Source organism: Myxocyprinus asiaticus, chromosome 47, assembly GCF_019703515.2.
Source record: "Myxocyprinus asiaticus isolate MX2 ecotype Aquarium Trade chromosome 47, UBuf_Myxa_2, whole genome shotgun sequence".
NCBI lineage: Eukaryota > Metazoa > Chordata > Actinopteri > Cypriniformes > Catostomidae > Myxocyprinus > Myxocyprinus asiaticus.
The window spans coordinates 3,617,017-3,644,727 of record NC_059390.1 but is presented as its reverse complement, the minus strand read 5'-3'; the positions used below and the strand labels follow the sequence as shown (position 1 = coordinate 3,644,727).

At 38.8% G+C, this 27,711-nt stretch overlaps 2 protein-coding genes across 4 annotated transcripts in view; both read left to right on the top strand.

The window, feature by feature from the left end:
- LOC127436539 (synaptophysin-like protein 1) overlaps positions 1–27,711 on the top strand; it is a 323,805-nt gene that overhangs the window by 15,329 nt on the left and 280,765 nt on the right. The gene's annotated exons all lie outside the window — the stretch shown is intronic.
- Positions 930–26,173, top strand: LOC127436517 (ataxin-7-like protein 1). 2 transcript variants are annotated; one of them, XR_007896418.1, is made up of 13 exons: positions 930–1,039; positions 1,658–1,725; positions 1,991–2,088; positions 10,509–10,586; positions 13,838–14,021; positions 14,472–14,920; positions 16,086–16,168; positions 16,392–16,636; positions 16,856–17,042; positions 17,276–17,397; positions 18,966–19,635; positions 22,914–23,933; positions 24,184–26,173. XR_007896418.1 is itself a non-coding variant. In XM_051690768.1 (12 exons), the coding sequence occupies exons 4-12, from the start codon at positions 10,571–10,573 to the stop codon at positions 22,929–22,931; spliced, it is 1,974 nt and encodes a 657-aa protein (XP_051546728.1). In that variant the 5' UTR covers positions 930–1,039; positions 1,658–1,725; positions 1,991–2,088; positions 10,509–10,570; the 3' UTR covers positions 22,932–26,173. The 2 variants fall into 2 exon arrangements, 1 of the variants encoding a protein (XP_051546728.1); XM_051690768.1 differs by having other exon boundaries at positions 22,914–26,173.

Below are 27,711 nucleotides of genomic sequence, written 5' to 3'. Positions count from 1 at the left end.
CAATGATCCATTGCAATTTAATATTATACAGTATTATACAGGACTCTATCTAATAATCTAATAATCTTGGTCAACTGGTTACCAGTCTTTCCCAGCTGTTAAAGAACTCTTCATAACGCAAACATAAATGATGAGCAAAATAATGTTTTTAACCCAACAAGGAGTGTTGAAATCATGTGTATTATTCTGGTGAATTGATACAATGCCACCTGCTGGCCAACCTGTACCCACCGACCTACAGCTCAATAAGACGGTTGTTTTAACACTTTAAAGACTCTGAAATGATTATCTACCTAGAGACAGCATTAAATTAAATTAAATTAAATTAAATTAAATGCTGTCTCTAGGTAGATAATCATTTCAGAATCGTTAAAACTATTAATTATTTTATTATACATATATATATAATGACATATGATTATAAGCATTATATATAATTACACATTTTATTGTTATTGTTATTATTATTATTATTATTATTGTTAATAATAGTAGTAAATTAGAACTCCAACAATAATAATGATTTGTGATGTAATAATGTAATTAAGTAATGACTGATGATTTGTATTCACTATTTAATTTTTTACATTTTTATAAATTACTTTATTTTATATAATATAATAAATACATTTATTATTATTACTATTATTATTATTTAATAAAGGCAAAAATAATAATTTCTTTATATAAAATTGATTAATTTATTATCAATTTTATGGTAATTAATTAATTAAATATAACCGATCAATAATATAATTGCTAATATTATGATTATGAAGATACTGATTGTTATTATTTATTATGTAATATATTTATTTATTATGTATTGCGTTTAAACCTTTCGCCTTTTCGTTCCGGATGCCGAATGCAGCCGAGCTCCGACCGAGCTGTGCCGAAGGTGACGTCATGTGTTTCGCACGTTCGCTCGTCTCGCTGTCTGCTGCGAAGGAAAAGGCAACAAGGAGGAAGAGCAATGGCGCCACAGTATCGCCGAGCACACACACTGGACACATTCACCTGTCTTTACAGCACACTCACTGTAAGTGCATGACTGTCATCATACACTGCGTTAACACGCGTAATGCGCTTGTTGTTGACACTGTTTTTGAACTGTGATTGAGACATATTGCTGTACGTGCGCGCACGCGCGTCCTCCATGCAAATGTGCTGCGATATGTAAAGAACCAGCTGTAAACACACGTGCATGCTTGCATATGAGCATATGTCATGTATACTGACTGTTTGACATGTGTAAATGCACTTATGCACTTTTTAAACCAATGCTTTTTTATTATGAGACTGTACGTGTGTTTAAGTTTAAACTCTCTGTGTGTGTGCGTATTTGTGTTTTATGTGGTTGCATTGTGGGATCTAGACAGCCATCTAGCTGAGACTTACGCCTCTGCAGAACAAAAATGGGCTTTTCACAATCAGTGGGCGTTTTCAAACCGTTGAGATTCCCTATTTTCATTGGATAGTTTAGAAACGCCCATCCCGGATTGAAAACGCCCACAGATTTGAAAACACCCATAATTGGTCTGCAGAGACCTATCCGTGATCTAGCTACCAGTAGCTGTAACTGAACATGTTAACTGTTTGTTTACAGAGTATCACACATACTGAGATATTAATTATGAGCTGTCATTGTCATTTTCAGACTTAACTCAGAAACTCCTGGGAAGCAGCTTTTGAACTGGAGGTTGCTGATCAAACTCTGTAAAGGAGGTGAGTGTGTGTGATTCTGTATGCATGGTGTAAGAATAATCATTTTGGTCCTCTGAATGCTTGCATCACAGATCACTGATCATTATTCATGTGTAAGGAGGGGGAAGTTAATTGACAGGGAAGTGTGTGTTTGATTGATGCCTGAACAAATTGCGTTTAGTGGACATACAATCAGCTCTTTGAGTAACAACTCAAAATAGTGATTTGAAAAGACTCAAATAAATCAATTGTCATATTCAATGGCACTAATCTGTCTCCGCTGTAGATATGCTCTTGTATGGTCTCTTCCCAACTCATGAGGATTTCAAACCCGTCATTTGCAATGTCTGCAACAAAGCCGTTACAGCCTCAGGACTCATTACGGTAAGTGTGTGTTTGTTTACAGTTTTCCAGAAGACAATTCGCTGACAGTTGTTGTTTGGCGGTTACAGATGAAGTGTGTCATTGCTGTGCCTTTAACATCGCTAAATGTAATTGCAAAAGCCCCGCCCCAAATGCACGTCATTGGTTGAGATGTTGTTGTTGTGTCAGGCTGATGCTCAAAGGTTTTAATGGTGTCACAGTCACAGTCACAGTGTTTACACTTTTTAGGGAAATCAATATGAAGGTAAAATAGTGCCTAAATGATTTGCATGCGCAGAGAAAGATTTGTAAAAGCGTAAATCAAATTGCAAGCATAAAAATAAATTGCATGCGCACAGAACGTTTTGTAAAGGTGTAAATCAAGTTGCAAGCATAAGAAAAAAAATATTAGCAATAATTTAATGGTTTGCATAAAAGTGTAATTCATGTGTTATGAATCTGTAATTGCATATTAACACAAAGTACATTTGGTGTGTATTCTTCTGACTTCCTTTTTTTCACGCTTACACTTTTGCCACTGTTTTAGCACCTAACCATGGCCAAAAACATTGCAAACCTGCAGTCAGCGATATGCAAGCAAAGAAAGGGTGTCGTGAACAGCAAAACGGATTGACCGCATAGAATCAGTCTGTATGTGTAAAATAAACCACCGCAAACTTTTAAATGACTTGTGTTTGTGGCATAATTATTTTCCAGAAATAATCCGAGATACCCTGTTCTGTCTTCCCTTTGTTGGGCTCACACTTTTGGCACAAATTTCTCACTGAAAAGAGTTTCGCAAGCATGAGGAGGAAGACAGGTCTACCTGCTTTTAGTAACCAATCAAATGAGGTTTTCCTTGACCAGTTTACTCTGACCTGATTGGTTTAATAACGTGACAGACAGCTGCTTCTTCATATGGTTCAGTGTTGTTCCTCTGGGTATCTCTCCTCTCTTAAATATTAAACTATGGCGCCCCTTAGAACAGCATGTTAACGCCTCTATGTTACACCTCTGCCTTGTTATGATACGAATTCGTGAAGCCCACAGCAACAACCTAATCTTGCATTAGTGCTGAGCGCTGTGGGTGAGGGAAACTGTATTCAGATTGTCCAACTGACTGTCTGACGTTAGCGGTTGATTGCTGCAGTCTGAAGCCGTAAATCATTTCTCTCACATTCCTCTTGCTGGGAGAACAATAAAGGGATAATTCATGTCCTTCCAAAACTGTATGAGTGAGTTTTTGACTGAATATCCTGGCTGCTCTTTTCTATTATGAAAGTGGATGGGGACTGGGGCTGTCAAGCTTGAAAGTGACAAAAATGCCATAAAAGTAGTCCAAAATGACATGTGCACTGATAATCTTCCTCTCTGCTGAAGCTCTGAAAATGGACTGCAAAAGTCAAATGGTCTAGAAAAATTGCACATCAATGCCATTTGATGGCAGAAGCCATGCCTCTTGACCAAACTTGACTTGGAATATAGCACTGGAGTCGTATGTGGGTCAATGGCACGATGCTCATTCTTTGTTTGGATCTATTCATTTATTCAAAAATACTTTAAAAATGCAATTATTCACACAAGCTATTACTTCAATACACCTCTGCTGTTATGAACCTATTTCCGATTTCTGAGCTCAAAGTCATTTGAGTGGTGTAACCAACATGCAGGTATCCTTTCTGCTGTCATGTGAAAAAACCTATAAAACAGTGAAGATATTTTAGATATCAGATATTTTAGATCACGTAAAAATGAAAATTCTCTCGTCATTTACTCACCCTCATGTCATCCCAGATGTGTATGACTTTCTTTCTCCTGCAGAACACAAATGAAGATTTTTTGAAGAATATTTCAGCTCTTTAGGTCCATACAATGCAAGTGAATGGTTGACAAAATGTAAAAGCTGCAAATAGCACATAAAGGCATCATAAAAGTAATCCACACAACTTCAGTAGTTAATTCCATGTCTTCTGAAGCAATATGAGAAAAGTGTGTGAGAAACAGATCAATATTTAATTTCTTTTTTTACTATAAATTCTCCACCTTTCCCAGTAGGTGGCGCTATGCATGAAGAATGCAGACCAAAAAAATATATATATATTTTTGAAAGTGGATAAATTTGTAAAACTGAGTAATGGAGTACTTGTAAATAAAAATCTAAGGTAAAAATATTGTACCTGAAAGTTATTTTTTGTTTTAAACCCAAACGTTTCCAAGAACGGTTTAAAAATAAGCTAACTTCTGCAGACTTAGCATTTCATTTCAAAGAGTCCTAGCCCAACACACAGCGCACCAGTTCTTCTCTGGCAGCGTGTTTTGTTTACTTTCGCTTTCGCGACACTATTAAAGCTGGGCGATACATGGAATACCCACGATAGAATCACAATGATTTTGCTGACAATATAAAATTCAACAATATCGTGAATATCGTGATGATTTTAATGAGCCTTTTATCTGGCCATTAAGTTTCATATAGTGAAACTAGTTTCACGATCCTTCAGGGCTGTACAATTAATCAAAATAACATAAAAATGGAGATATGATCATATCAAATGATGTGATTGAAGACAGATAAATATGGTCTGTGTGCACTTCAGAATGAACCGGTGATGCACTGATCTGTGTGCACGCGCGGAAGCTCGTGTTTTTAGCGCAGTTCACCTGCATTGTGAAGTACTGCAGGTACAAGCATAATTAAATATAAGTTTAAACGTGCAAATCAATTGAAATGATTACATTTTACTCTGTGTTAATTTAGTGAAAAACTGGGAAACATGCCTTCATAAAAATAGTTTTTTATTTAATGCCTTTGAAATACAGTTGAAGTCAGAAGTTTACATACACCTTAGTCAAATACATTTTAACTCAGTTTTTCACAATTCCTGACATTTAATCATATAAATCATTCCCTGTCTTAGGTCAGTTAGGATCACTACTTTATTTTAAGAATGTAAAACGTCAGAATAATAGAAGAGAGAATTATTTATTTCAGCTTTTATTTCTTTCATCACATTCCCAGTGGGTCAGAAGTTTACATACACTTTGTTAGTATTTGGTAGCATTGCCTTTAAATTGTTTAACTTGGGTCAAATGTTTTGGGTAGCCTTCCACAAGCTCCTCACAATAAGATGCTGGAATTTTGGCCCATTCCTCCAGACAGAACTGGTGTAACTGAGACAGGTTTGTAGGCCTCCTTGCTCGCACATGCTTTTTCAGTTCTGCCCACAAATTTTCTATCGGATTGAGGTCAGGTCTTTGTGATGGCCACTCCAATACCTTGACTTTGTTGTCCTTAAGCCATTTTGCCACAACTTTGGAGGTATGCTTGGGGTCATTGTCCATTTGGAAGACCCATTTGTGATCGAGCTTTAACTTCCTGGCTGATGTCTTGAGATGTTGCTTCAATATATCCACATAATTTTCCTTCCTCTTTATACCATTTATTTTGCGAAGTGCACCAGTCCCTCCTGCAGCAAAGCACCCCCACAACATGATGCTGTCACCCCTTAGCTTCACGGCTGGGATGGTGATCTTCGGCTTGCAAGCCTCACCCTTTTTCCTCCAAACATAAGGATGGTCATTATGGCCAAACACTTCAATTTTTGTTTCATCAGACCAGAGGACATTTCTCCAAAAAGTACGATCTTTATCCCCATGTGGACTTGCAAACTGTAGTCTGGCTTTTTTATGGCGGTTTTGGAGCAGTGGCTTCTTCCTTGCTGAGCAGCCTTTCAGGCTATGTCGATATAGGACTCGTTTTACTGTGGATATAGATACTTTACCTGTTTCCTCCAGGATCTTCACAAGGTCCTTTGCTGTTGTTCTGGGATTGATTTACACTTTTTGCACCAAACTACATACATCTCTAAGAGACAGAATGCTTCTCCTTCCTGAGTGGTATGATGGCTGCGTGGTCCCATGGTGTTTACACATGCGTACTATTGTTTGTACAGATGAACATGGTACCTTCCGGCATTTGGAAATTGCTCCCAAGGATGAACCAGACTTGTGGAGGTCCACAGTTTATTTTTTTTTCTGAGGTCTTCGCTGATTTCTTTTGATTTTCCCGTGATGTCAAGCAAAGAGGAACTGAGTTTGAAGGTAGGCCTTAAAATACATCCACAGGTACACCTCCAATTCAGTACAACTCCTATCAGAAGATAATTGTCTAATTGTCTAAAGGCTTGACATCATTTTCTGGAATTTTCCTAGCTGCTTAAAGGAACAGTTCACTTAGTGTATATAAACTTCTGACCCACTGGAATTGTGATATAGTCAATTAAAAGTGAAACAATCTGTCTGTAAACTATTGTTGGAAAAATTACTCGTGTCATGCACAAAGTAGATGTCCTAAAAGACTTGCCAAAACTATAGTTTGCTAATATTAAATCTGTGGAGTGGTTCAAAAATTTGTTTTAATGACTTCAACCTAAGTGTATGCAAACTTCTGACTTCAACTGTATTAATTCTACATGGCTTCAATGGCTGTTTAGATGAAATGATGGTTCCTCTGATTTAAAAAAACCCCACATATGCTATTTCAGAGCAAAAACATATTTATCGATATATATATATATATATATATATATATATATTGAATATCGTCAATTTGCTGAAGCCATATCGCCCAGCCCTAGACACTACAACCTCCGCTTGTCTCGTGTTGGCTTTATTCTCGTGCCCAGAGCACATGTGCTCGCAGAGGTGTTTGCATAGTGACAGGTGACGGTTGCAAACACTCACGTTCGGATCTCACGGAAGGCCGTTGGTAGCATGCCCTCGCTCTCACCCCCTGTTGGCCACAACCCCATCTTGTTTTCTTAGTCTTGGGAAGGCGAACTAACTGTCTCCTTCCCTTAACTTCCAACCCTCTCTTCCCCTGGCGGCCCCCCTCATAACCACCCGACTGCAGCTGGAGGGCTGCAAGAGTTTAACGCAGGGGCCAACGACTCAATTCAGCACAAAACATTACAGCCCAGAAAGAGAGAGTGGAATGCCCGCAGCCATAGAGGAGGCATGCTGCTCTCGTGTTTTTCTTGCCCTCCCTTTCACCTTCTGTTTTTTTTACACATCTCCCCTCAACTGCTACAGCGCAGACGGGCAAGGTAAAAACTGCTCCACAGCCAACACGCGTGCGTTTTTCAGAGTGGACGCTTCTGATCTCTTGCTTCTCTTTCAGTGTACACACAGACAGGCAGTGCCGCCCATACAGGTTTTGTTTTGCTTTAGGCTGTCTGAGAAACGTGTGTGTTTGTGAGTGTGTTGATGGCTCTGAAACAGGACTAGGCCTCAGTAGTGGTCAACTTCCTGCAGTTGTAAGCCGGATGTAAACAAACGCAGCTCAGCTGGGCACGAGCAGCTCTCTGCAAGAGCTTCCTGTGGACTGTCAAAAGAGTGAAACACTAATCGCTGACTACACACAGATGGGAGCCTTACTCACACACACACACACACACACACAAGTGGAAATCTCTGTGTACTGGGTTGTTTTGATGATAATGGAGTATAGTGAGGGATATCACTGCTACAAAGCTAGTAGGAGTGAACTAAATAGTGTTCAGTATTTAATATATTTGGTGTCAGCTGACGTTGTACTAAGGCCATGTCCACAGTAATCCGTTTACATTTGAAACCTACATTTTCTTACATCATCGTTTTCCAAAGTACATGGTTATGGAGATCTTTTTCTAAAGTTTTCATTTCTGGTGGTGGAATTAATGCATTTTCAAACGTTAATGTATTAGGCCACATCCACACTAATGCATTTCAGTTTAAAATCTCTGTTTTTAGTTTCCTAATGTCAGTGTTTTCCAAAATATGTGGTCGTGGAGTGCGTTTTCAAAATCTCCATTTTCAGTGGAGGATAACGCTGTTCAAACAAGGATGAGAGTTGTAAACCTAACAAAAATAATGTGTTTTCAAATTATTACGTATTAGGCCATGTCAACACCAGCACATTTAAGTTTGAAACCTTGGTTTTTAGTTTCCTGACGGCATTGTTTTCCATAGTATGTGGTCATGGAGAGCGTTTTCGAAAGCCTCAGTTTTTGGTGTAGGAAAACATCTATCTAGTGTGAATGAGAGGCATCCATCTCTGGAGGGTAGACGCTGCCCTTCTGGTCATTCTGTCAGCCAGTGGTCCACCCCGCCTCCTGCGAACCTGGGGGAGAGACGAGGGGAGGGAAATGGTGAGCGGAGACATAGAGAGAGAGAGAGAGAGAGAGAGAGAGAAGAACTTGTTCGCTGGTTCCCGGACACGCTGTCGCCTGGTCCTCAACCGTTCCTCCACCCTCCGGTGGACGCCAGCTCTCTTCTCTCCCGGCGGATGGCAGCGAGTCCTCTGGCCCCTGGCCCCTAGCTGACAGAACTGCTCCTCCCCTTCTCGGCAAACGGCCGCGGTTCCTCCGGCTTTCAGCGGCCGGAAGCGACCCCTCCGTCCCCAGGCAGATGGCCGTGGCTGCTCCCCTGGTGGATGGCAGCGGCGAGGACTCCGCGACAGCACATCCCTACACCACTGTAACAGCTAAACCGATGGGCAAGGAGGAGGCGGGAACCAGCAGTCAACATAAAGGTTTAATGATATAAGTGAACTTAAAACAACATAAAACATAAACAAACAGACACACATGCAGCACGGCTGCATGCGTCTCTCTCTCTCGAACCAGCATCTCCGGCTGCCCTTTATCTCTCTCTCCCGCTGATCTGCTGATTCAGCGCCGGCCGTGCTCCATCATGGTCCGGCCACGCCCTCCTCCTTGTCACAGTTATGTAATTCAACACCGTGATAATACCGTATACCGTGATAAAAGCTTCAACAATTATAGTGACGTTAAAATTTTATACCATCACATGCCTAAGCGTGGATGAGAGGCGTAAACATAGCAAAATTAATGTGTTTTCAAATGATAACGTTTTCGGCCACGTCAACACTCATTTATTTCACGTTTGAAACCTTTCGGTGAAGGAAAACGTCTATCTAGTGTGGATGAGATGCAAAATCGTAACGAAAATAATCTATTTTCATATGAAAGCATATTAGCCCACGTGCACACTAATACATTTTCGTTTGCAAACAGATTGAGTTTGCTAAATTTACGCCCTCTCATCCACACTATAATGGCCTTTTCATCACTGCATACTTTGGAAAACGATGTCGTTAGGAAACTGAAAACAGAGTTTTCGAACGAAAACGGATTAGTGTGGATGTGGCCGAAGATTAAGTTTTCGACAAAGTTGTTTGTTTGGCTCTGACTCCATTCTGGAGGGACACACCCACTCTTCACCATCCAATCAGTTGCTGATGGATGCATTTTATTGCTGATGGATGAATTTCTTATTTTATTTATTTATTTTTTTTCCTTTTTCTCCCCAATTTGGAATGCCCAATTCCCAATGTGCTTTTAAGTCCTCGTGGTTGCGTAGTGATTCGCCTCAGTCCGGGTGGCAGAGGATGAATCCCAGTTGCCTCCCCGTTTGAGACTGTCAACCCGCGCATCTTATCACGTGGCTTGTTGAGCACGTTGCCACGGAGACATAGCGTGTGTGGAGGCTTCACGCCATCCACCGAGGCAACCACGCCCAACTCACCACACGCCCCACCGAGAACGAACCACATTATAGCAACCACGAGGAGGTTATCCCATGTAACTCTACCCTCCCTAGCAACCGGGCCAATTTGGTTGCTTAGGAGACCTGGCTGGAGTCACTCAGCACACACTGGGATTCGAACTAGCTACCCAGGCCCCCTGGATGAATTTCTTATTGAATATTTTGTTTCACATGGACATACGGCATATCAAATAAGAAAAAAGATTTGCGAATGCTGTTTCATGTTGACTTGAAGTCGTGACGTGATCTTGTTTACAATATATTTGTGGGGTAAATTCATTTTCCTTTTATAGTTTTTGTACATTTTCTGAAGAGGATTGTAGAAGCAAATGGTTTTTGCAAGCACAGCATTTAACAGCAATTAACACAGCTACGTACCAGTAAACGTAGTGGACTTTGGCCTTTGTCAGTCCAGCTGCAGAGGAGGCACCTACACACCTATTTACACACCTGCCATGAATTTCAGACAAACAAATGTTCAGTTACCCCTGCGCTAAGTGCAGTCGGGCCATTGTTTTACGCACTTAGACACCGGTTAGACTTCGTTCTGTGTGAGGAGCTCTCCCCCCGTCAGCTGTGTCTGAACAGAGCCTCTGAAATGAGCTCTTTTGAGATCTTACAAATGCTCTTGCGGCTCTTGGCTGACATTCACTGGTGGAGAGAGAGCTGCCAGATCCAGCCAGGAGCAGAATATTATTCTCTTTGAAAAATATAAGGGCAGTTTTGAAGGGTTTGAAATGCCAAACATCAAGACTTTATATATTGTATCACCTTGAATTATGTTGTTATTTACAGTATGTGTGTGTTTGATCATGTTTCGTTTGTAATTGCAGGTAGTTGGGGAATAGAACAGTGAGTAGAGAGGAGCGGACGCTACCCAAATCCCCTCAGAGCCATGCATAGCAAAAACCGTAAGCATATTAACACCTGTCCAGTCTTGTCTTTTTTTTTAATGTTTTACATGTACAATCCAACTACCATGATTCCAGTGATGAAGTATTGACTAAATATACATAGGTTGGAGAAACATTAAAATGGAATGATACAAATGAAGGGACATTCGCTTCAAAGGTTTTTTGCATCCATTTGCGCTGTTTTTCTATTTTAACGTGCTTGACCAGGGGCTTTTAAACTTTTCGATGCCTAGGACTCCCAAATATAATTCCTAAAATATAAAGGCAGCTATGCATTTTCATGGATAAAGACTAAATTTTACTGTGTGAGGAAAAACACGGTAAGTGTGTTTTTATAAAGATAAAATATTGGTGAAAATAAATAATTGGCTTTTGTATTGCCATTGTACTGAAGCCAAAATAAATGAATAATGGAATATTCCAGGTTCAATACAAGTTGAGCTCAGTCATAACGTTGGTTACCACAAAATTTATTTCGACTCATCCCTACTTTTCTTTGAAGGAATATTCCGAGTTCAGTATAAATTAAGCTCAATTGACAGTATTTATGGCATAATATTGATTACCACAAAAAAAATAAAAATAAAAAAAGCAGTAATCTGGGTTACAGTGAGGCACTTACAGTGGAAGTAAATGGGAGCCAGTCTGTAAATGTTTAAATACTCACTTTTTCAAAAGTATAGCCACAAGACATACAGTGCATTCAGAAAATATTCAGAGTATTCTTTCCTTCAACCCTGACGATTCCCCCAGTCCCTGCTGCTGAAAAACACCTCCACAGCATTATGTTACCACCACCATGCTTCACCGTTGGGATGGTATTGCACAGGTGATGAGGGGTGCCTGGTTTCCTCCAGACATGACGCTTGGAATTGAGGCCAAACAGTTCAATCTTCATTTCATCAGACCAGAGAATCTTGTTTGTCACATTCCCAGAGTCCTTTAGGTGCTTTCATGTGTCTTGAGGAGAGGCTTCCGTCTGGCCACTCTGCCATAAAGCCCAGATTGGTGGAGTGTTGCAGTGATGGTTGTCCTTCTGCAAGTTTCTCCCATCTCCACACATGATCTCTAGAGCTCAACCAGAGTGACCATCGGGTTCTTGGTCACCTCTCTTACCAAGGCCCTTCACCCCCGACTGCTCAGTTTGGCCAGGCGGCCAGCTCTAGGAAGAGATTAATTGTTCCAAACTTCTTTCATTTAAGAATTATGGAGGCCACTGTGCTCTTGGGAACCTTCATTGCAGCCAGATTTTTTTTTGTAGCCTTCCCCAGATCCGTGACTCGACACAATCATGTCTCTTAGCTCTGCAGGCAGTTCCTTTGACCTCATGGCTTGATTTTTGCTCTGATATGCATTTTCATCTGTGAGACCTTATATAGACAGGTGTGTGCCTTTCCAAATCATGTCCAATCAATTTAATTTGCCACAGATGGAATCCAGTCAAAGTGTAAAAACATCTCAAAGATGATCCAGAGAAATGGGATGCACCTGAGCTAAATTTCAAGTGTGATATATATATATATATATTTCAAGTACTCAAGGGGTCTGAATACTTACGTCAATGTGATATTTCAGTTTTTTTCTTTTTAATTAATTAATACAGTTTTTTGCTTTGTCATTATGGGGTATGGAGTGTAGATTGATGTTAAAAAAATCATTTTAAGTATTTTAGCATAAAGCTGTAACAACAAAATGTGAAAAACAAAAATGGAGTATGAATACTTTTTGAATGCACTGTAAACAGTATGCATGTAAACATGATTTTAGTGTGATAAAATCACACACTAACCTTGTCTGTGTAAAGTTATAGCCAATTTTACAACTTCATTGCCATGACAACATATCGCCATAAACCTGTAATCCTCAAAAACAACAATTTAAATATTCAAATAATACATGAGTTTTAACAGAAGAATTAATGTAAGTACTTTTGTAAAATATATACCTTTCTCGTTTCTGCCTTTAAACACGCAAAAATTGGCCCCATTCACTTGCATTGTAAGCGACTCACGGTAACCTCGATTTTTGAATTATTTTTTTTCTCCCCAGTTTGTAATGGGCAATTCCCAATGCGCTCTAAGTCCTTGTGGTGGCATAGTGACTCTCCTCAATCCGGGTGGCAGAGGACGAATCTCAGTTGCCTCCACGTCTGAGACAGTCAATCCGCGCATCTTATCACGTGGCTTGTTGAGCACGTTACCATGGAGATATAGCACGTGTGGAGGCTCACACTGTTCTCCGTGGCATCCAGGCACAACTCACTACTCACATTATAGGGACCATGAGGAGGTTACCCCATGTGACTCTACCCACCCTAGCAACCAGGCCAATTTGGTTGCTTAGGAGACCTGGCTGGAGTCACTCAGCACGCCCTGGATTCGAACCCATGACTCCAGGTGTGATAGGCAGTGTCTTTACTTGCTGAGCTACCCAGGCCCTTTAAAGAAAAGGAGGGAGAAGTCAAAACATTTTTTTGCGGTAATCAACATTAATCCACAAATGCTGTCAATTGAGCTTAACTTGCATTGAACCCGAAATATTCCTTTTGAAATATTATCTGTAAACTGTTATCTCCAAAAATATTTATTTTATATTAAGTTTACAGTGTATCGTTTTTCTAATCTTATTTTCACAATTAATGTAAAAGGAAGATTTTTAATTAAATTCATATATATTTGCATAGTGCTTTTACAAAACAAATAGTTCCAAAGCAACTAAAATTCAAGAAATGCTTTTGTCACAAACCTATGCGCAGATCTTTTTATTATTACTATTATTTCTTACGGTTAAAAACTGTGGCTGTCAAAAGAATAAAATAAATGTGGTTAATCTCATGATTTCCAACCAGTCTTTAGAAAGCAGAATGAAACAGTAGTAATGTCAAACTTTTTTTTCCCTGTACACCTTTACACTTTTTTATTTTTTTTTATTTCCACTGACCCACTAGCACACCCCGGACCCCAGTATGAAAACCCCTGTGCTAGATGGACACCTTTGACCATTGTTATTCGCTGTTATTTCAGCATCTCGCTAATTCTAAACCTGTAAATAATCAAAAGATGTTCTCATTTTTAAAAATAAACTAACCAACGAAGAAACATTGGCATAAAATTCTAAAGAAATATTGTATTTGTAGGTCACAAATCAAATAAACCTGGTTGATATATTGGTCTGTTACTCACTACTGTTTAATTAGCAAGTACTCATGGTTGTGTTACTGTGTCTATATTTAATATAATGATCTTCAGAGAGGAGGCAGTGCTTGCCCAGCAGCTCCAGAACCCCTTTGGTTCCTGTCAAGGGTAAGATATCTGTGGGTCAGAGTGAGGTGGAGCCGCTGCCTTTCCGGATCCCTCGTGATTATCCCCACTCCCGCTTCAGCAAGGCACCGCTGGCGGTCTACCCGCCCAAGGGAGCACGAGCCAAGGCCTGGTGGGTACACGTGTCCAGTCATCCATCTGGCAAACACAGGACGATCATCTAGTTTAAATGTTATAAAGAGTGCAAAATAAAGCACTCACAATTCAGTTTCACTCAGGAATGCAAACATTTCTCAGAGACTGATGGTGTGAACATTTCTTTGATACTAATGGAAATTTGCGTAATTTGCAAATCACACTTGGTATAAATAGTAAAGGTGCATATTTTTGTTGAATTCTTGCATTGCTCTTAGTGCAGTAGGCCTTAATTGTTCAGGCTTCATTGCAAACTGGTTATTATGTTCAAGTGTTGTCAATTTTGGGTTAAAATAGACCAAACTGGTAACTCATATTCAACATAACCACATAATAAGACTGGTCGGTACCAAATGTAATGCTTGGCCAAAGAACTGACCATTGAAAAACTCATTAGCATGTGTCTTATGTCTCTTTTTAACTGCAGTGTTTCCTTACCTGTGGTCAGTCTGGAAAAGATGCCGTGCTTCAACAGATCGGAGAGTGCGCACATTAAAGTCAACTCCACTTCTCCTGTGGCAGGTTCTTCTCTTTCATTCTCTTTTTCCTCTTCCTCATCTTCCTCTCCATCGTCTACTCCTCTCAGTTCCTTCATGACATCACCAGCATCACACAAGAACCAGGAGAAAACCGTAAACGGTCGTGGTCCTGGGACTCCTCGCTCCATTACGCCTCCATCGCTGACTGACAGGCGGCCCAGCCCGTCGCGGTCACCCTTGGAGAAACAACCTGCCCCCTCTCCCTCCTCACAGGAGAGGAGACCCGCAGCCTCCACGTCTCCATCCTTATTGGACAGGAGGCCGATAGTCCCGCCCTCTCCCCCAGACAGGAAGCATCAGATTGGAGCCAAAGGCGGGAGACACAGGAGAGTGTCAGGTGAGTTGCAGATGATAATTTTTAAGAAATATGTTTAAAAATGATCAATTTTTGTTATGTGCTGCATTTACGGCGCTAGGTGTCAGCGCAACATATATACGAATATTACAGACAAACAGATAGATGGATGGATTGATGGATGGATACTGTAGATAGATACATGCAAAGTCTTTTTAGGCAAGTCAGGCCACTCGGCGGCCATCTTTGGAACGCTCTTGGGCAGCTATTTTCTATGTAAACAAGCAGCATACAAGTGCAGCTCCTATCTACTGTACTTGAATGGGGAAAGACTGAAATCTCCAAAACGGTTGGTCAAGAGTACAATCAAAGAGCATATTTCAAATCAGCAGTAAAATCTGACAACATTGGTATCATAAATTGTGCTTCTTTGCCTCAGATTATGCTAAAAAAACAACAATTTCCCGGCTCGTATGGCTAATACGCGTATGAGCGTCGGGTTAGAGTGGAACCCTCCGCTTTCCCCTGAACCCTCGTGGCTCGATGATTGGTTCCTGGGCTTGCGGTGCCGCTCAAAGCAGCCACGCCCCGCTCCAGTGCCTTTCTTCCCGGAAGTGCACGAGGAGCTGACTTTTACTGCCCGGCCCGATTCCGCAGTTCCCCCGCCCTCACTACACTCGATGGCGGGGCGGCCAGGGGCTATACGGCGATTCCCCCGGTGGATAAGGCGCTCGCGGTGCATCTATGCCCGCAGAGCGCTGCCACGTGTTCTTGAGTTGATCTACTGTATCTACAACGTGATTGGTTTGTTTACCTTTATGGCGAAACTTACTTTCTTAATCCATTGACTGTTGGGCATTCCAGTTTCTCCCATTCATTGTAATAAAGTGACCTGTCTCTGCTAATAGTCTCTAGATGGATGGATGGATAGATAGTGGATCAAGCTTGAAAGTAGTAAGAGGAGTTACATTTAATCATTTTATGTCTTTGTTTAGGGATTTTAAAAAAAGACATGTTCAAGGTATTTATGTTTCCTTGTGTTTTGTTTTGTTTTGTTTGTTTTGTTTTTTTGTTTTGTTGGGTTTTTTGTTTTGTTTTTTGTCGGGGGGGGTTCTGTTTGGTTTTGTTTTGTTTGTTTTGTTTTTTGTTTTGTTTTTGTGGGGGGGGTTTCCGGTTTTGTTTTGTTTTGCTTTGTTTTGTCGTACAGGGAGAGTCTTTGATCCTAACAAACACTGTGGAGTTTTGGACCAAGAAACAAAGCGGCCTTGCACTCGTTCTTTAACCTGTAAGGTTGGTACGGTTACTTTCCTGCAATAAAACTTAAACTTATCTCACATATAGTGGTGTATGTCATCTTTATAAACAATAATAAGTGTGCAGGCTTTCTGTGTATACACTTTCTACTTAGTAATGATACATAAAATAGAGTTGAATGTGTTTGTTTTGTACCTTGATCAAAATGATCATATGGCACTACATAAAACTGTATTTAATGTGTTTCTACATGTTGTAGACTCACTCGCTGACCTATCGGCGAGCCGTTCCAGGACGGAGAAAAGATTTTGACATTCTTCTTGCTGAGCACAAGGGGTGTGTGAAGGAGAAGGAGGTGGGGCAAAAGAAGGAAGTTCAAGCCGGTAGCCAATCAGTGCAGGTGACACAGTCACATGAGACTGCACCCAGCCTATCCGCAAGCTGTCCAAATGGCAAGACCACACCCAATCTGAAATTGCGGCTGGCCAGTTCTCACATACACAGGTATGTGCTGCTGATTGCATAAGAATTAGCAGTCTTCCTTGTGTTTATTTAGTGAAAAACAGTGTGGAAATCTTGTTGTGATGCCTACAGTGGCTGTTTGGCTGAAATGATGGCATAAAATACATAGAGAAATACAAGATATATGCATATATACTGTATATATCCCTTATTCTAGATACAAGCTTTCAGATGTCATTCAAATTTTCTTTATCTCTGCAGAGTGTCTGGTAGCAGTCCTGTGGTTCTCAGCTCGACACCTGTACCTCCTCCGCCTGAAACCGCACCCAGCTGGCAGAGATGCAGCGGAGATGCCCATCTGTCCAGCGACGAGGGAGAGACAGATCTCTCCGAGGAGTCAGAGAAGCCATCGTGGCATTACTCGACACATCACCCTCGACCCATGAGTGTGAGCTGAACAAGACACATATCTCATACTGACATGCACAACTACATCCCCTGAAAAAACACAAAGTAACAAAAGTAACAACCAGAAACCACACGTTGATGTAACTTAGAGAATCATTTGAGCCCCAGAAAGTATTTGTCATGACATTATATAACAAAATATGCTGTAATCTTAGAAGATATTTTGTCCATGCCTCCTCCATCGGAAAAACATTCTCTCCTCGTGTGTGTTAGTGTTGTGCGTTCAGCAGTCGTATGATGGGGAGGGGTCACTATTTGTTCGACAGACGGTGGGACCGTGTAAGGCTGGCGCTCCACTGCATGGTAGAAAAACACGTCAACTCTCTGATGTGGAGGTGAACATCTCACTTACTTAGAGTTTACACGTCTGTCTGTCTGCTAGCTAAACATCTGCTTCATATGTTGTGAATTTGTGGTTGAAAGAATACTTGTTGTTTTTTGTGTCATAGAAGCCTTTAATTAGGGTCAAATGTATTACAGTGAATGACTTCCATTACATTTTTCCTCACAACAAAATGTTAATGTAAACTTTTTAAATGATGTGCGGGTGTGTGTGAATCTGACAAACCCTCTCAAGAACACGTGCCAGTTATATTTCACCTCAAAATCAGTTTTTCAAGAAAATGAAGCCTGTTTTAGGATTTCTTTTGCATGGTGACATTATTTGTCAATTATAAGCACATTTTCTCCCTCAAATTCTCATTACTGTAATGCACATGTTAGTTATCATTATTTTAATACACTTTTATTATTAATAATAATGTAATGGGAAAAATCTCATTACTGTAATGCAAATCTTACCTTTATTTTAGTACATTTTTATTATCAATAGTAAATTTATGAAAAAAAAATCTTATTACTGTAAATCTTATTTTTCATTATTTTAATACATTTTATTAAGAATAATACAGTAAAAATATTCTCATTGCTGAAGTGTAAATTGTATCATTATTTTGATATATGTTTATTATAATAATTTAATGAAAAAATATGATTTAGCATTTATTTTATTAATAATAATAATTTTATGGAAAAAAATAGAATTACTGTAATGCAAATCTTATTTATTTTTTTAAATATTCTTATTATTAAATAATAATTTAATTTACAAAAATCACTTTACTGTAATGCAGATCTTATCATTGTTTTAATACATTTTTATTATTAATAATAATGTACTGAAAAAACCTCATTACTGTTAATCTTATTATTTTAATAAATTTGTATTATTAATAATAATATAATGAAAAATTCTCATTGCTGACATTTTAAATCTTATTATTATTTTTTATACATTTTTATTATCAATAAGAATTTAATGAATTGTAAATAATTTACAATATTTTATATTTAATAAATAATTATTGTAAATCTTATTTATGATTATTTTAAAATATTTTTATTATTAACAATAATATAATGAAAAATATTGTCATTGATGGAATATAAATTTTATTAATCATTATTTTGATACATTTTCATCATTATTTAATGAAAAAAATCTCATTTATCATTATTTTAATACACTTAATGAAAACAATTCTCATTACTGTAATGCAAATCTTATCATTGTTTTAATACATTTTTATAATCAATAATGTAATGAAAAAAATCTCATTACTGTAAATCAATGGTTCTCAACCTTTTTTGGATGAACACCCCCCTACTTCATTCCCTTTTAATGAAAAAAGTATCATTACTGTAATAAAACATTAGTGGTCTTATAAATAGGCTTTTTTTCCCCTTTTTTTTGTAAACTTGACATATTTTTGTCAGATTCATCTGCAAAAAAACAAGCTTTATTTATTTTGTACATTTTACGCAGTATTGTATTATTTAGGTCAATGACACACCACATAGCTTCCTACCACAGACTGATGATGTCACATCCTGTTTGTCACAGGAAAGTCCCCCTGGCGGTGGAGAGCATGACTGCTGCTTCCCCCTGCCCCTCTGAGGTGTCTCCGCTTGGCTCACCGTTTCTCCCCAGCCACACGCTCATGGCTTCTCTTGACGGGATGTCCATGCTCCCCTACTCCTCCTCTTTACCGCACAACGGCTCTGGGGTCTTCGGTATCAGGGACACCGAGCCGGGGCCTAAACAGCAGCTGACGAAACCGGCCAAGCCACTCAAAGCCTCACGGGAAGGACCGGGACCCAAAAAACGGAAACTGCCCCTCAATTCTGAGTCTGGGGCTTACCGGAAAAACTGTGGGAACAGCTACCATCTGCCACTGGGTGCACCACACATCAGTAACGGAACCGCAGCCCTTAGCGTGCGGGCGAAGCCGCGGCCTGGCGGACAAGGCCCGAGGGACCAGGACAGGTACGGAGGTGTGGAGCTGTCTCTCACTCAGGCACTCACCGGGGATCACGGGGCCGTCTCGTCACAGAGTCCTCTGCCATACGGCTCATCTGGTGGGAGGAAACGCAAGAGTTTTGGATCAAGTGCGGGCAGCGACAAACCCAGTAAAACCACCAAATCAACAGCACTGGACACAATATTCAGGAAAAGCAGCAGCAGTCTGTTGTCGTCGGTCACGGAAACACCCCACGGCGCCCTCTCTAGACAGGTAAACTCCAACTCATCCATTTAAAAAAGAAGAGTTTTGTAAATGCAGACACAATTTAAACTTATCTACAAAGTTAATGAAGCATTTAAGCTTTAGCCTTTAGATTAAAAGGTTTGTGAAATCATGGGAAACATAAAATCAGTCAAGCATGTTCAAACTTTTGACTGAAAGTGTTTAGTTGGAAATGTTAGCTAACAACTCCTATAGCTGGGTGATTCTCACGAAACCTGTAAAGAAAATATCCTGGTCATATTTAACCTCAAAACAACACAAAAAAGAAAGTACGTTATTTTTATATATTAAATATACAGTATATTATTATTCAAATGTAGTTATATTTTGCATGAAGAAATTTAAGCCTATATTTAGGAAAATTATGAATTTTTGCATTGGGACATTATTTTAAGGACACTTAAGCACATTTTACCTCCCAATTCTCTTTCTGTAACATTTCCAAACGGTTTTACTATTCCCATTGTTTTCTATTTGGATTCCGTAACACCATAACATAGTAAAACAATACAACAAAAGATGCTGCTGTACAATGATTTTCAGCAACAACAAAAAAAAGGCAGTAACAAGAGAGAATTACTATGATGGATAAATACTTTAAATACTTAAAGGTGCACCATGGAACTTTGTGCTCTCTAGCAACATCTGTGGTTGAAACTTAACATTGCAATTTGTGGAAGAACACTTTACTTAAGTCGTGTTTCGGCCCTGCTCTTCAGGCGAATTAATCTCATGATTTGAAGATACCTGGACATCACCTGTGTGTGATCGTGACTGGGAGATATTCAGAGCCGGAGTCATAATGTGCTGTTTTCATGTTGGTATTATGTTAGTGCTGTGAAAAAGTACTTGCCCCCTTCCTGATTTGTTCTATTTTTGTGTATTTTTCATATAAAATTGTTTTAGATCTTCAAACGAGATGTAACATAAAACAAAGGCAGCCTGAGTAAACACAAAATACAGTTTTCAAATATATATATATTTTTTTATTGAAGCAAAAATGTTATCCAACACCTATGTCACCCATGTGAAAAACTAACTGCCTCCTCAAACTTAACAGCTGGTTGTGCCACCTTTAGCAGAAACAACTGCAACCAAACGCTTCTGATAACTGGAGATCAATCTTTCACAACGCTGTGGTGGAATTTTGGCCCACTCTTCTTTGCAGAACTGCTTTAGTTCAGCCAAATTGGAGGGTTTTCAAGCATGAACTGCCCGTTCAAGGTCCTGCCACAGCATTTCAATCGGGTTCAAGTCAGGACTTTGTCTATGCCACTCCATAACTTAAATTTGGCTTCTTTTGAGCCACTCAGAGGTGGACTTACTCCTATGCTTTGGGTCATTGTCTTGTTGCATAATCCAGTTGCGCTTGAGCTTCAACTCAAAAACAGATGACCAGACGTTCTCCTTTAGGATTTTCTGGTAGAGAGCAGAATTCATGATTCCCTCAATTATTGCAAGTTGCCCTGGCCCTGAAGCAGCAAAGCGTCCCCACATCATCATACTACCACATCATGCTTGACTGTAGGTATGATGTTCTTTTTGTGGAATTTGGTGTTTGATTTACACCAGATGTAACGGGACCCCTGTCTTCCAATCAGTTCCACTTATGACTCAACAGTCCACAGAACATTCTCCTAAAAGGTTTGAGGATCATCAAGGTGTGTTTGGGCAAAATTCAGACGAGCCTTAATGTTCTTCTGGGTTAGCAGTGGTCTTCGCCTCGCCACTCTTCCATGGATGGCATTTTTGGCCGGTGTCTTTCTGATAGTAGAGTCATGAACAGTGACCTTTATTGATGTGAGAGAGGCCTGCAGTTCCTTGGATGTTGTCGCTGGCTTTTTTGTGACTTCCTGGATGAGTCGTCGCTGTGCTCTTGGAGGAATTTTGGAAGGTCAGCCACTTCTGGGAAGGTTCACTACTGTGCCAGGTTTTCTCCATTTGGAGATAATGGCTCTCACTGTGGTTCTTTGGAGTCCCAGAGTCTTTGAAATAGCTTTGCAACCCTTCCCAGACTGATGTATTTCAGTCACCTTTATCCTCATCATTTCTGGAATTTCTTTCAACCTTGGCATAGTGTGCTACTGGGTGAGACCTTTTAGTCAACTTCATGCTGCTGAAAAAGTTCTATTTAGGTGTTGATTTGATTGAACAGGGCTGGCAGTAATCAGGAGTGGGTGTGTCTAGGTCAGCTGAACCTCATTATGAATGCAGTTTGATAACTTTTTTGTTTCAGTAAATAACTAAATAATATCATTTAAAAACTGTATTTTGTGTGTACTCAGATTGCCTTTGTTTTATGTTAGATTTTGTTTGAATTTTTTGAAACAATTTAGTATGAGATGTACACAAAAACAGAAAAATCAAATACTTTTTCACAGCGCTGTATATTGTACAGCCTCAGTTGATCATGCGAGTGAATTGTAATACTACAGTAGCATGTCCATGCAATGCACACAAAAACACTGTAAACTAAAAACATAGATTCATTAATGATGGGGATGAAATATACTTTATTAAACATGAAAATTATATGCAGAAATATAAAAATTGTAATAATATGTTTGATTAATCATTTCTTTAACAGTAAAGTTATATTAGATAGATGATTACACACTAAACAAATTAATATGTACATTACTGTGCTATTAAATCGGTATATTTTATACAACTTGAAATGATAATACATTGTAAACAGACAGACTAGCTGGTAAAACGGGTTCTGAGAGCAAATTAGTAGATAGGGGGGCGTTAGGTTACAAATGGGGAGCGTTTATCAGTCATATTAATAAAATCGAATAAATTATTTTTTCACGTTGCGGTAATGATGATTATGGGGTAACGTGCGTAACTCACATGAAAATAATGTCACAATGTAAAAAGTCTTAATGGCCCTAAAAATAGGCTTCATTTTCTATATGCAAAATAAAATTTCGTATTTATTCCTTTTGATTTTGGAGTAAAATAGGACGAGAACATTTTCTTGACAGTTTTTTGTGAGAATAACCTCTGTTCGCCTCTGTAGAGATTTCAGCACTCCCGTCTCCATGGTAATATACAACTCTCTGATTGGTGCATCTCGCTGCAGAATTGTGGGTAGTGTAGTTTTTCTCCAAAAATGCAGCAATTGAACAAATTTGCTTACGTTATTGCTAAAATCAATTTCTCTTAATTATTATTTCAGGAACCTTACTGTTTTGATCCGTTTAATTAAACCATGCAGACACATTCATGATAACCACTTACCTTTTTTGTGTTTATTTTAGCCCAAGGTACTTCACTGATGCTGGGGGACGTCTTTTGCAAATCATGTGGTTCTTTTCAGGCTGTAGGACACTGGAAACGCCGAGCACTGTGTCTGTCCTGCACGCTACACTTCAGTTACATCATGTGCATTCTCATCTCCTACAGGGCTTTCTTTTGTACTGCACCCCATTAGGAATAAACTACAGATTTACAAGAAAAAAAAAAAAATTCCTCTCAATGTAGGCCCATCCTGTAAATAGAAATGACAATATTTCATGAACTGCAGTGTCACGCACATTCAGATTTTGTCTTGTTCACAACAAACACGTCTCAGACATTCAGCGATGCGCGTATGGAGTTTTATTTTTCTTCGCATTTAAACGGGGAATCGTTAGTTAGCGACAGTATGGAGGAAAAGTCTTCAGACTCAACTATATCTCTCTAAAGTGCACTTAATTTCATGCCTGAGGAGGAGAATCAAGTTTCAACCAAGGGAATATTTGCAAGACGTTTTTTTGGCAAGCTGTATTTTTTTTTAACATTGGATGAATTCAGGTTTTTGAGTGTTTTGTTTTACGAGGAATATAAAGGACTCGCACCCCAATTGTAAAGCAACTTAACCGATGATTAATTTTGTATAATAATTTATGGTTCTTTATTAATTTTCTAACTGGCCTAAATAGCGCTTCACATGTTGAGCAGAAGTATATTTGTATGCCATTTTAAATGTTTAAAGTATTATAGAGACCCTATTGTTGGAAATGTGTACATATCTTTTATTATAAATGTTTCTTTTTGTTTTATTTATTGTTAGTATCTTTGAGGTCAAATGATCTTCCTTAAGTCATATGCATATTCATAAATCTACAGATGGTTTGTTATGAAAGGGCCTTGCATACCTTATATTTGTTTATTTTATACTCTAATGTTTACTAACTGAAATGATATACCCTCTGCTTTAAACTGCAGGATCCCAGTCTACCAGGACTTTTCTAGAGGAAAGGTACAGTTGCAGTGAGGCATACTGGCAATCAGCACAGGTCTGTAGCCTGGAGGTTGCCAATTTTGTTTAATTAGGGTCATGCGTGCACCTTCTCAAGGAGTTAACGGAGAAATGTTTGCTATTGGTCAGCTGGGTGTAATGGCATAACTTGCCTTTGCCATTCATTCTTAATATACTGTATGTTCCTGGTTTTTGTGTGCACAATTCATGTGCATTTTATTCCAATGCAAATAACATTTGTCGTAACTTGACCCGCCTTTGAAACAACCTTTCGGCTTTTTTTTCAGCTGATGTCACCTAGTGCAAAGACATCACACTCCGTGATCTCAAAAACCCAGCGTTTGTTTGCTGTGACCGCTTTTTAGCCACATAAACATGTCTGATTATTACCGTGTTGCCTTGCTGCCAATGCAGAACTCTCTGTAGGTCAACTACCAGCTAGAAACCAACCCCGGATCCCTTCCACGCCACCGGTCATGGGTGAAGTGCTTCCATGTGGAGTTGTCACTGTAATGTTTTGTGTATGTAGTACAGCACCTCGTGCTTAAGGTCAGAGGTCAAACAGCTGTGACGTTACCCCTACGCCACATCTTTATCATCTGTAAAGAAAAGAAAATATGCCTGTTTAAGGACAACTTGGATGTTTTGTTAAATATTTTGCCTTTTCTCATGGTATGCCAATCATTAGAGACACGAGCTCTGTCCAATAGAATTATTTTTGGAATAATATATATTTTTGAGAAAAGAGTGAAGGACTGCATAGGTAAAGTACTGAATCAGTATGGACTCACAACTGTGTTTAAAATAATTAATGTGAAAATTGAGGAACCCCTTGGTTTCACATTGAAGTTAAGAGTCTTTGTTTTGGTTTAATAGTGCCACTAATCTCTGTGTACTACAGTTCAACAGGAAGTTTGCCAGAATGAGTCTGTAACAAAGCTTTGATGTTTTCTACCAGATGCTTTTAAACACGTCCCACAGAAATGGTTTAGAAATGAATGAATGTGCTACTTCAAACTGTTTCTGTCATTCATTATGGCACAGCAGTACCATTTCATTGTGTTTTATATGCTTTTGTTTGTTTGTTGTTTTGCTTTGCTATATTTTGCTTTCTTTTATTTGGGTTTTGTTTTTTGTTTTGATTTGTTCAGTTTGATTTTGTTTTAATTTCCATTTTATTTTAATAGTTTTTTTATTTGTTCATTTATTTATGTATTTATTTTTTACTTGATTTTGTTTTTAATTTTTCCTGTTTTATTTAATTTGTTTTTTGTTTATTCATTTTTGTTCTATTTAATATTTTTTATTTTAATTGTTTTTTTATTTTGTTTTGTTTTATGTATTCATTTCTTATTTTATTTGTGTTTGATTTTAATTGATTTATTTATTTGTTGTATTTTATTTGTTTTCTTTTATTCATTTAGTTTTATGTATGTTATTTATAGTTTTGTTTTGCTTGGATTTGTTCTGTTTTTATTATTATTATTATTATTATTTTAATTTATTATTTTTGTTATATTTTATTTGTTCTGTTTTAACTCTGTCCTGTTGTTTTCATACCTTTTGGTGTTGATTCAGCAGTGTGTGCAGTTCAGTCGCCGATGTCACTTACTATACCATTAAAAGGAATTGAAGTGGCATTCAAATGATCTCTTTCAAATGTATTGATTTTATAGTAAGCTATATTTTGATGATACACATTGAACTCGCCTTGGCCCACATGCAACATACCATATTTTCTTTCCTAAAGCAATATGAATTAATTCTCCTAAAATGTTCTTCATTCAGTCACTGCTTTGTTCATTACTTCAGATAAGAACATGTATTTTTGCATATGTGTGCATAGTACTACTTTGCCATTATTAGCGAATGTTTATGGTAATATATTATTTGTCATTACACTGCATAGGCAGCCCTGTTAATGTGGTTAATGACTGCATATAATGTGTATTCCTCTGGAAAAAAAAAGCTCCTGTTTTATCCATATGTTTATAGATGTATTATAAGGGATGCCTTGAGTGCTTAAATGTGACCCAGCCATATGAATTGCAAAGATTTCTAAGGCCTTATTTTTATACCAGGACTATGCTTAAAAAATCTAAATCGCACATAAGAGGTATTAATTAGACAATGATCTCATTCCTAAGACGATCCATGTCCTTTATAAAGTTTGTGACTTGTTGGCCCTGTGTTCTCAACAATGATATATGGATGTGTATTTTCAGGTTTGATATTTTGCATTTCAGCTGTTACAGAAATACATTTTTCTTACCTGTTTTCTTGCATTCTTGATTTGCATTGGAGTGTCTGTACCAAGAGTTTATTTAAAATGCTTCATACAAAAGAGGGTAAACTGTGGCCGCTCTCTTGTGAATAAAGGGAATGGTTGTCTTCTTTTAAGACCCCTTCACCTGTTGATTCTGAGGTTAGAATTACTTGAGCTCATTAAGATCCTGTATGTGTTATGCACTGATGCGGTGTTGATAGATTCTGCCAGATCAGTATACCAGTGGGTCAGAAGTTTACATACACTTTGTTAGTATTTGGTAGCATTGCCTTTAAATTGTTTAACTTGGGTCAAATATTTTGGGTAGCCTTCCACAAGCTTCTCACAATAAGTTGCTGGAATTTTGGCCCATTCCTCCAGACAGAACTGGTGTAAATGAGTCAGGTTTGTAGGCCTCCTTGCTCACACACGCATTTTGAGTTCTGCCCACAAATTTTCTATCGGATTGAGGTCAGGGCTTTGTGATGGCCACTCCAATACCTTAACTTTGTTGTCCTTAAGCCATTTTCCCACAACTCTGGAGGTATGCTTGGGGTCATTTTCCATTTGGAAGACCCATTTGTGACCAAGCTTTAACTTCCTGGCTGATGTCTTGAGATTTTGCTTCAATATATCCACATAATTTTCCTTCCTCATGATGCCATTTATTTTGTGAAGTGCACCAGTCCCTCCTGCAGCAAAGCACCCCCACAACATGATGCTGCCACCCCCATGCTTCACGGTTGGGATGGTGTTCTTCGGCTTGCAAGCCTCACCCTTTTTCCTCCAAACATAACGATGGTCATTATGGCCATGTGAAAAGTTACATTTTTGTTTCATCAGTCCAGAGGAAATTTCTCCAAAAAGTAAGATTTTTATCCCCATGTGCACTTGCAAACTGTAGTCTGACTTTTTTATGGTGGTTTTGGAGCAGTGGCTTCTTCCTTGCTGAGCAGACTTTTAGATTATGTCGATATAGGACTTGTTTTACTGTAGATATAGATACTTGTCTACCTGTTTCCTCCAGCATCTTCACAAGGACCTTTGCTGTTGTTCTGGGATTGATTTGCACTTTTCGCACCAAACTATGTTCATCTCTAGGAGACAGAATGCGTCCCCTTCCTGAGTGGTATGATGGCTGCGTGGTTCCATGGTGTTTATACTTGCATACTATTGTTTGTACAGATGAACGTGGTACCTTCAGGCGTTTGGAAATTGCTCCCACGATGAACTAGACTTGTGGAGGTCCACAATTTTTTTTTTCTGAGGTCTTGGCTGATTTCTTTTGATTTTCCCATGATGTCAAGCAAAGAGGCACTGAGTTTGAAGGTAGGCCTTAAAATACATCCACAGGTACACCTCCAATTCAGTACACCTCCTGTCAGAATCTAATTGGCTAAATGTCTAAAGGCTTGACATCATTTTCTGGAATTTTCCAAGCTGCTTAAAGGCACAGTTAACATCTGCCCTACTGGAATTGGGATATAGTCAATTAAAAGTGAAACAATCTGTCTGTAAACAATTGTTGGAAAAATTACTTATGTCATGC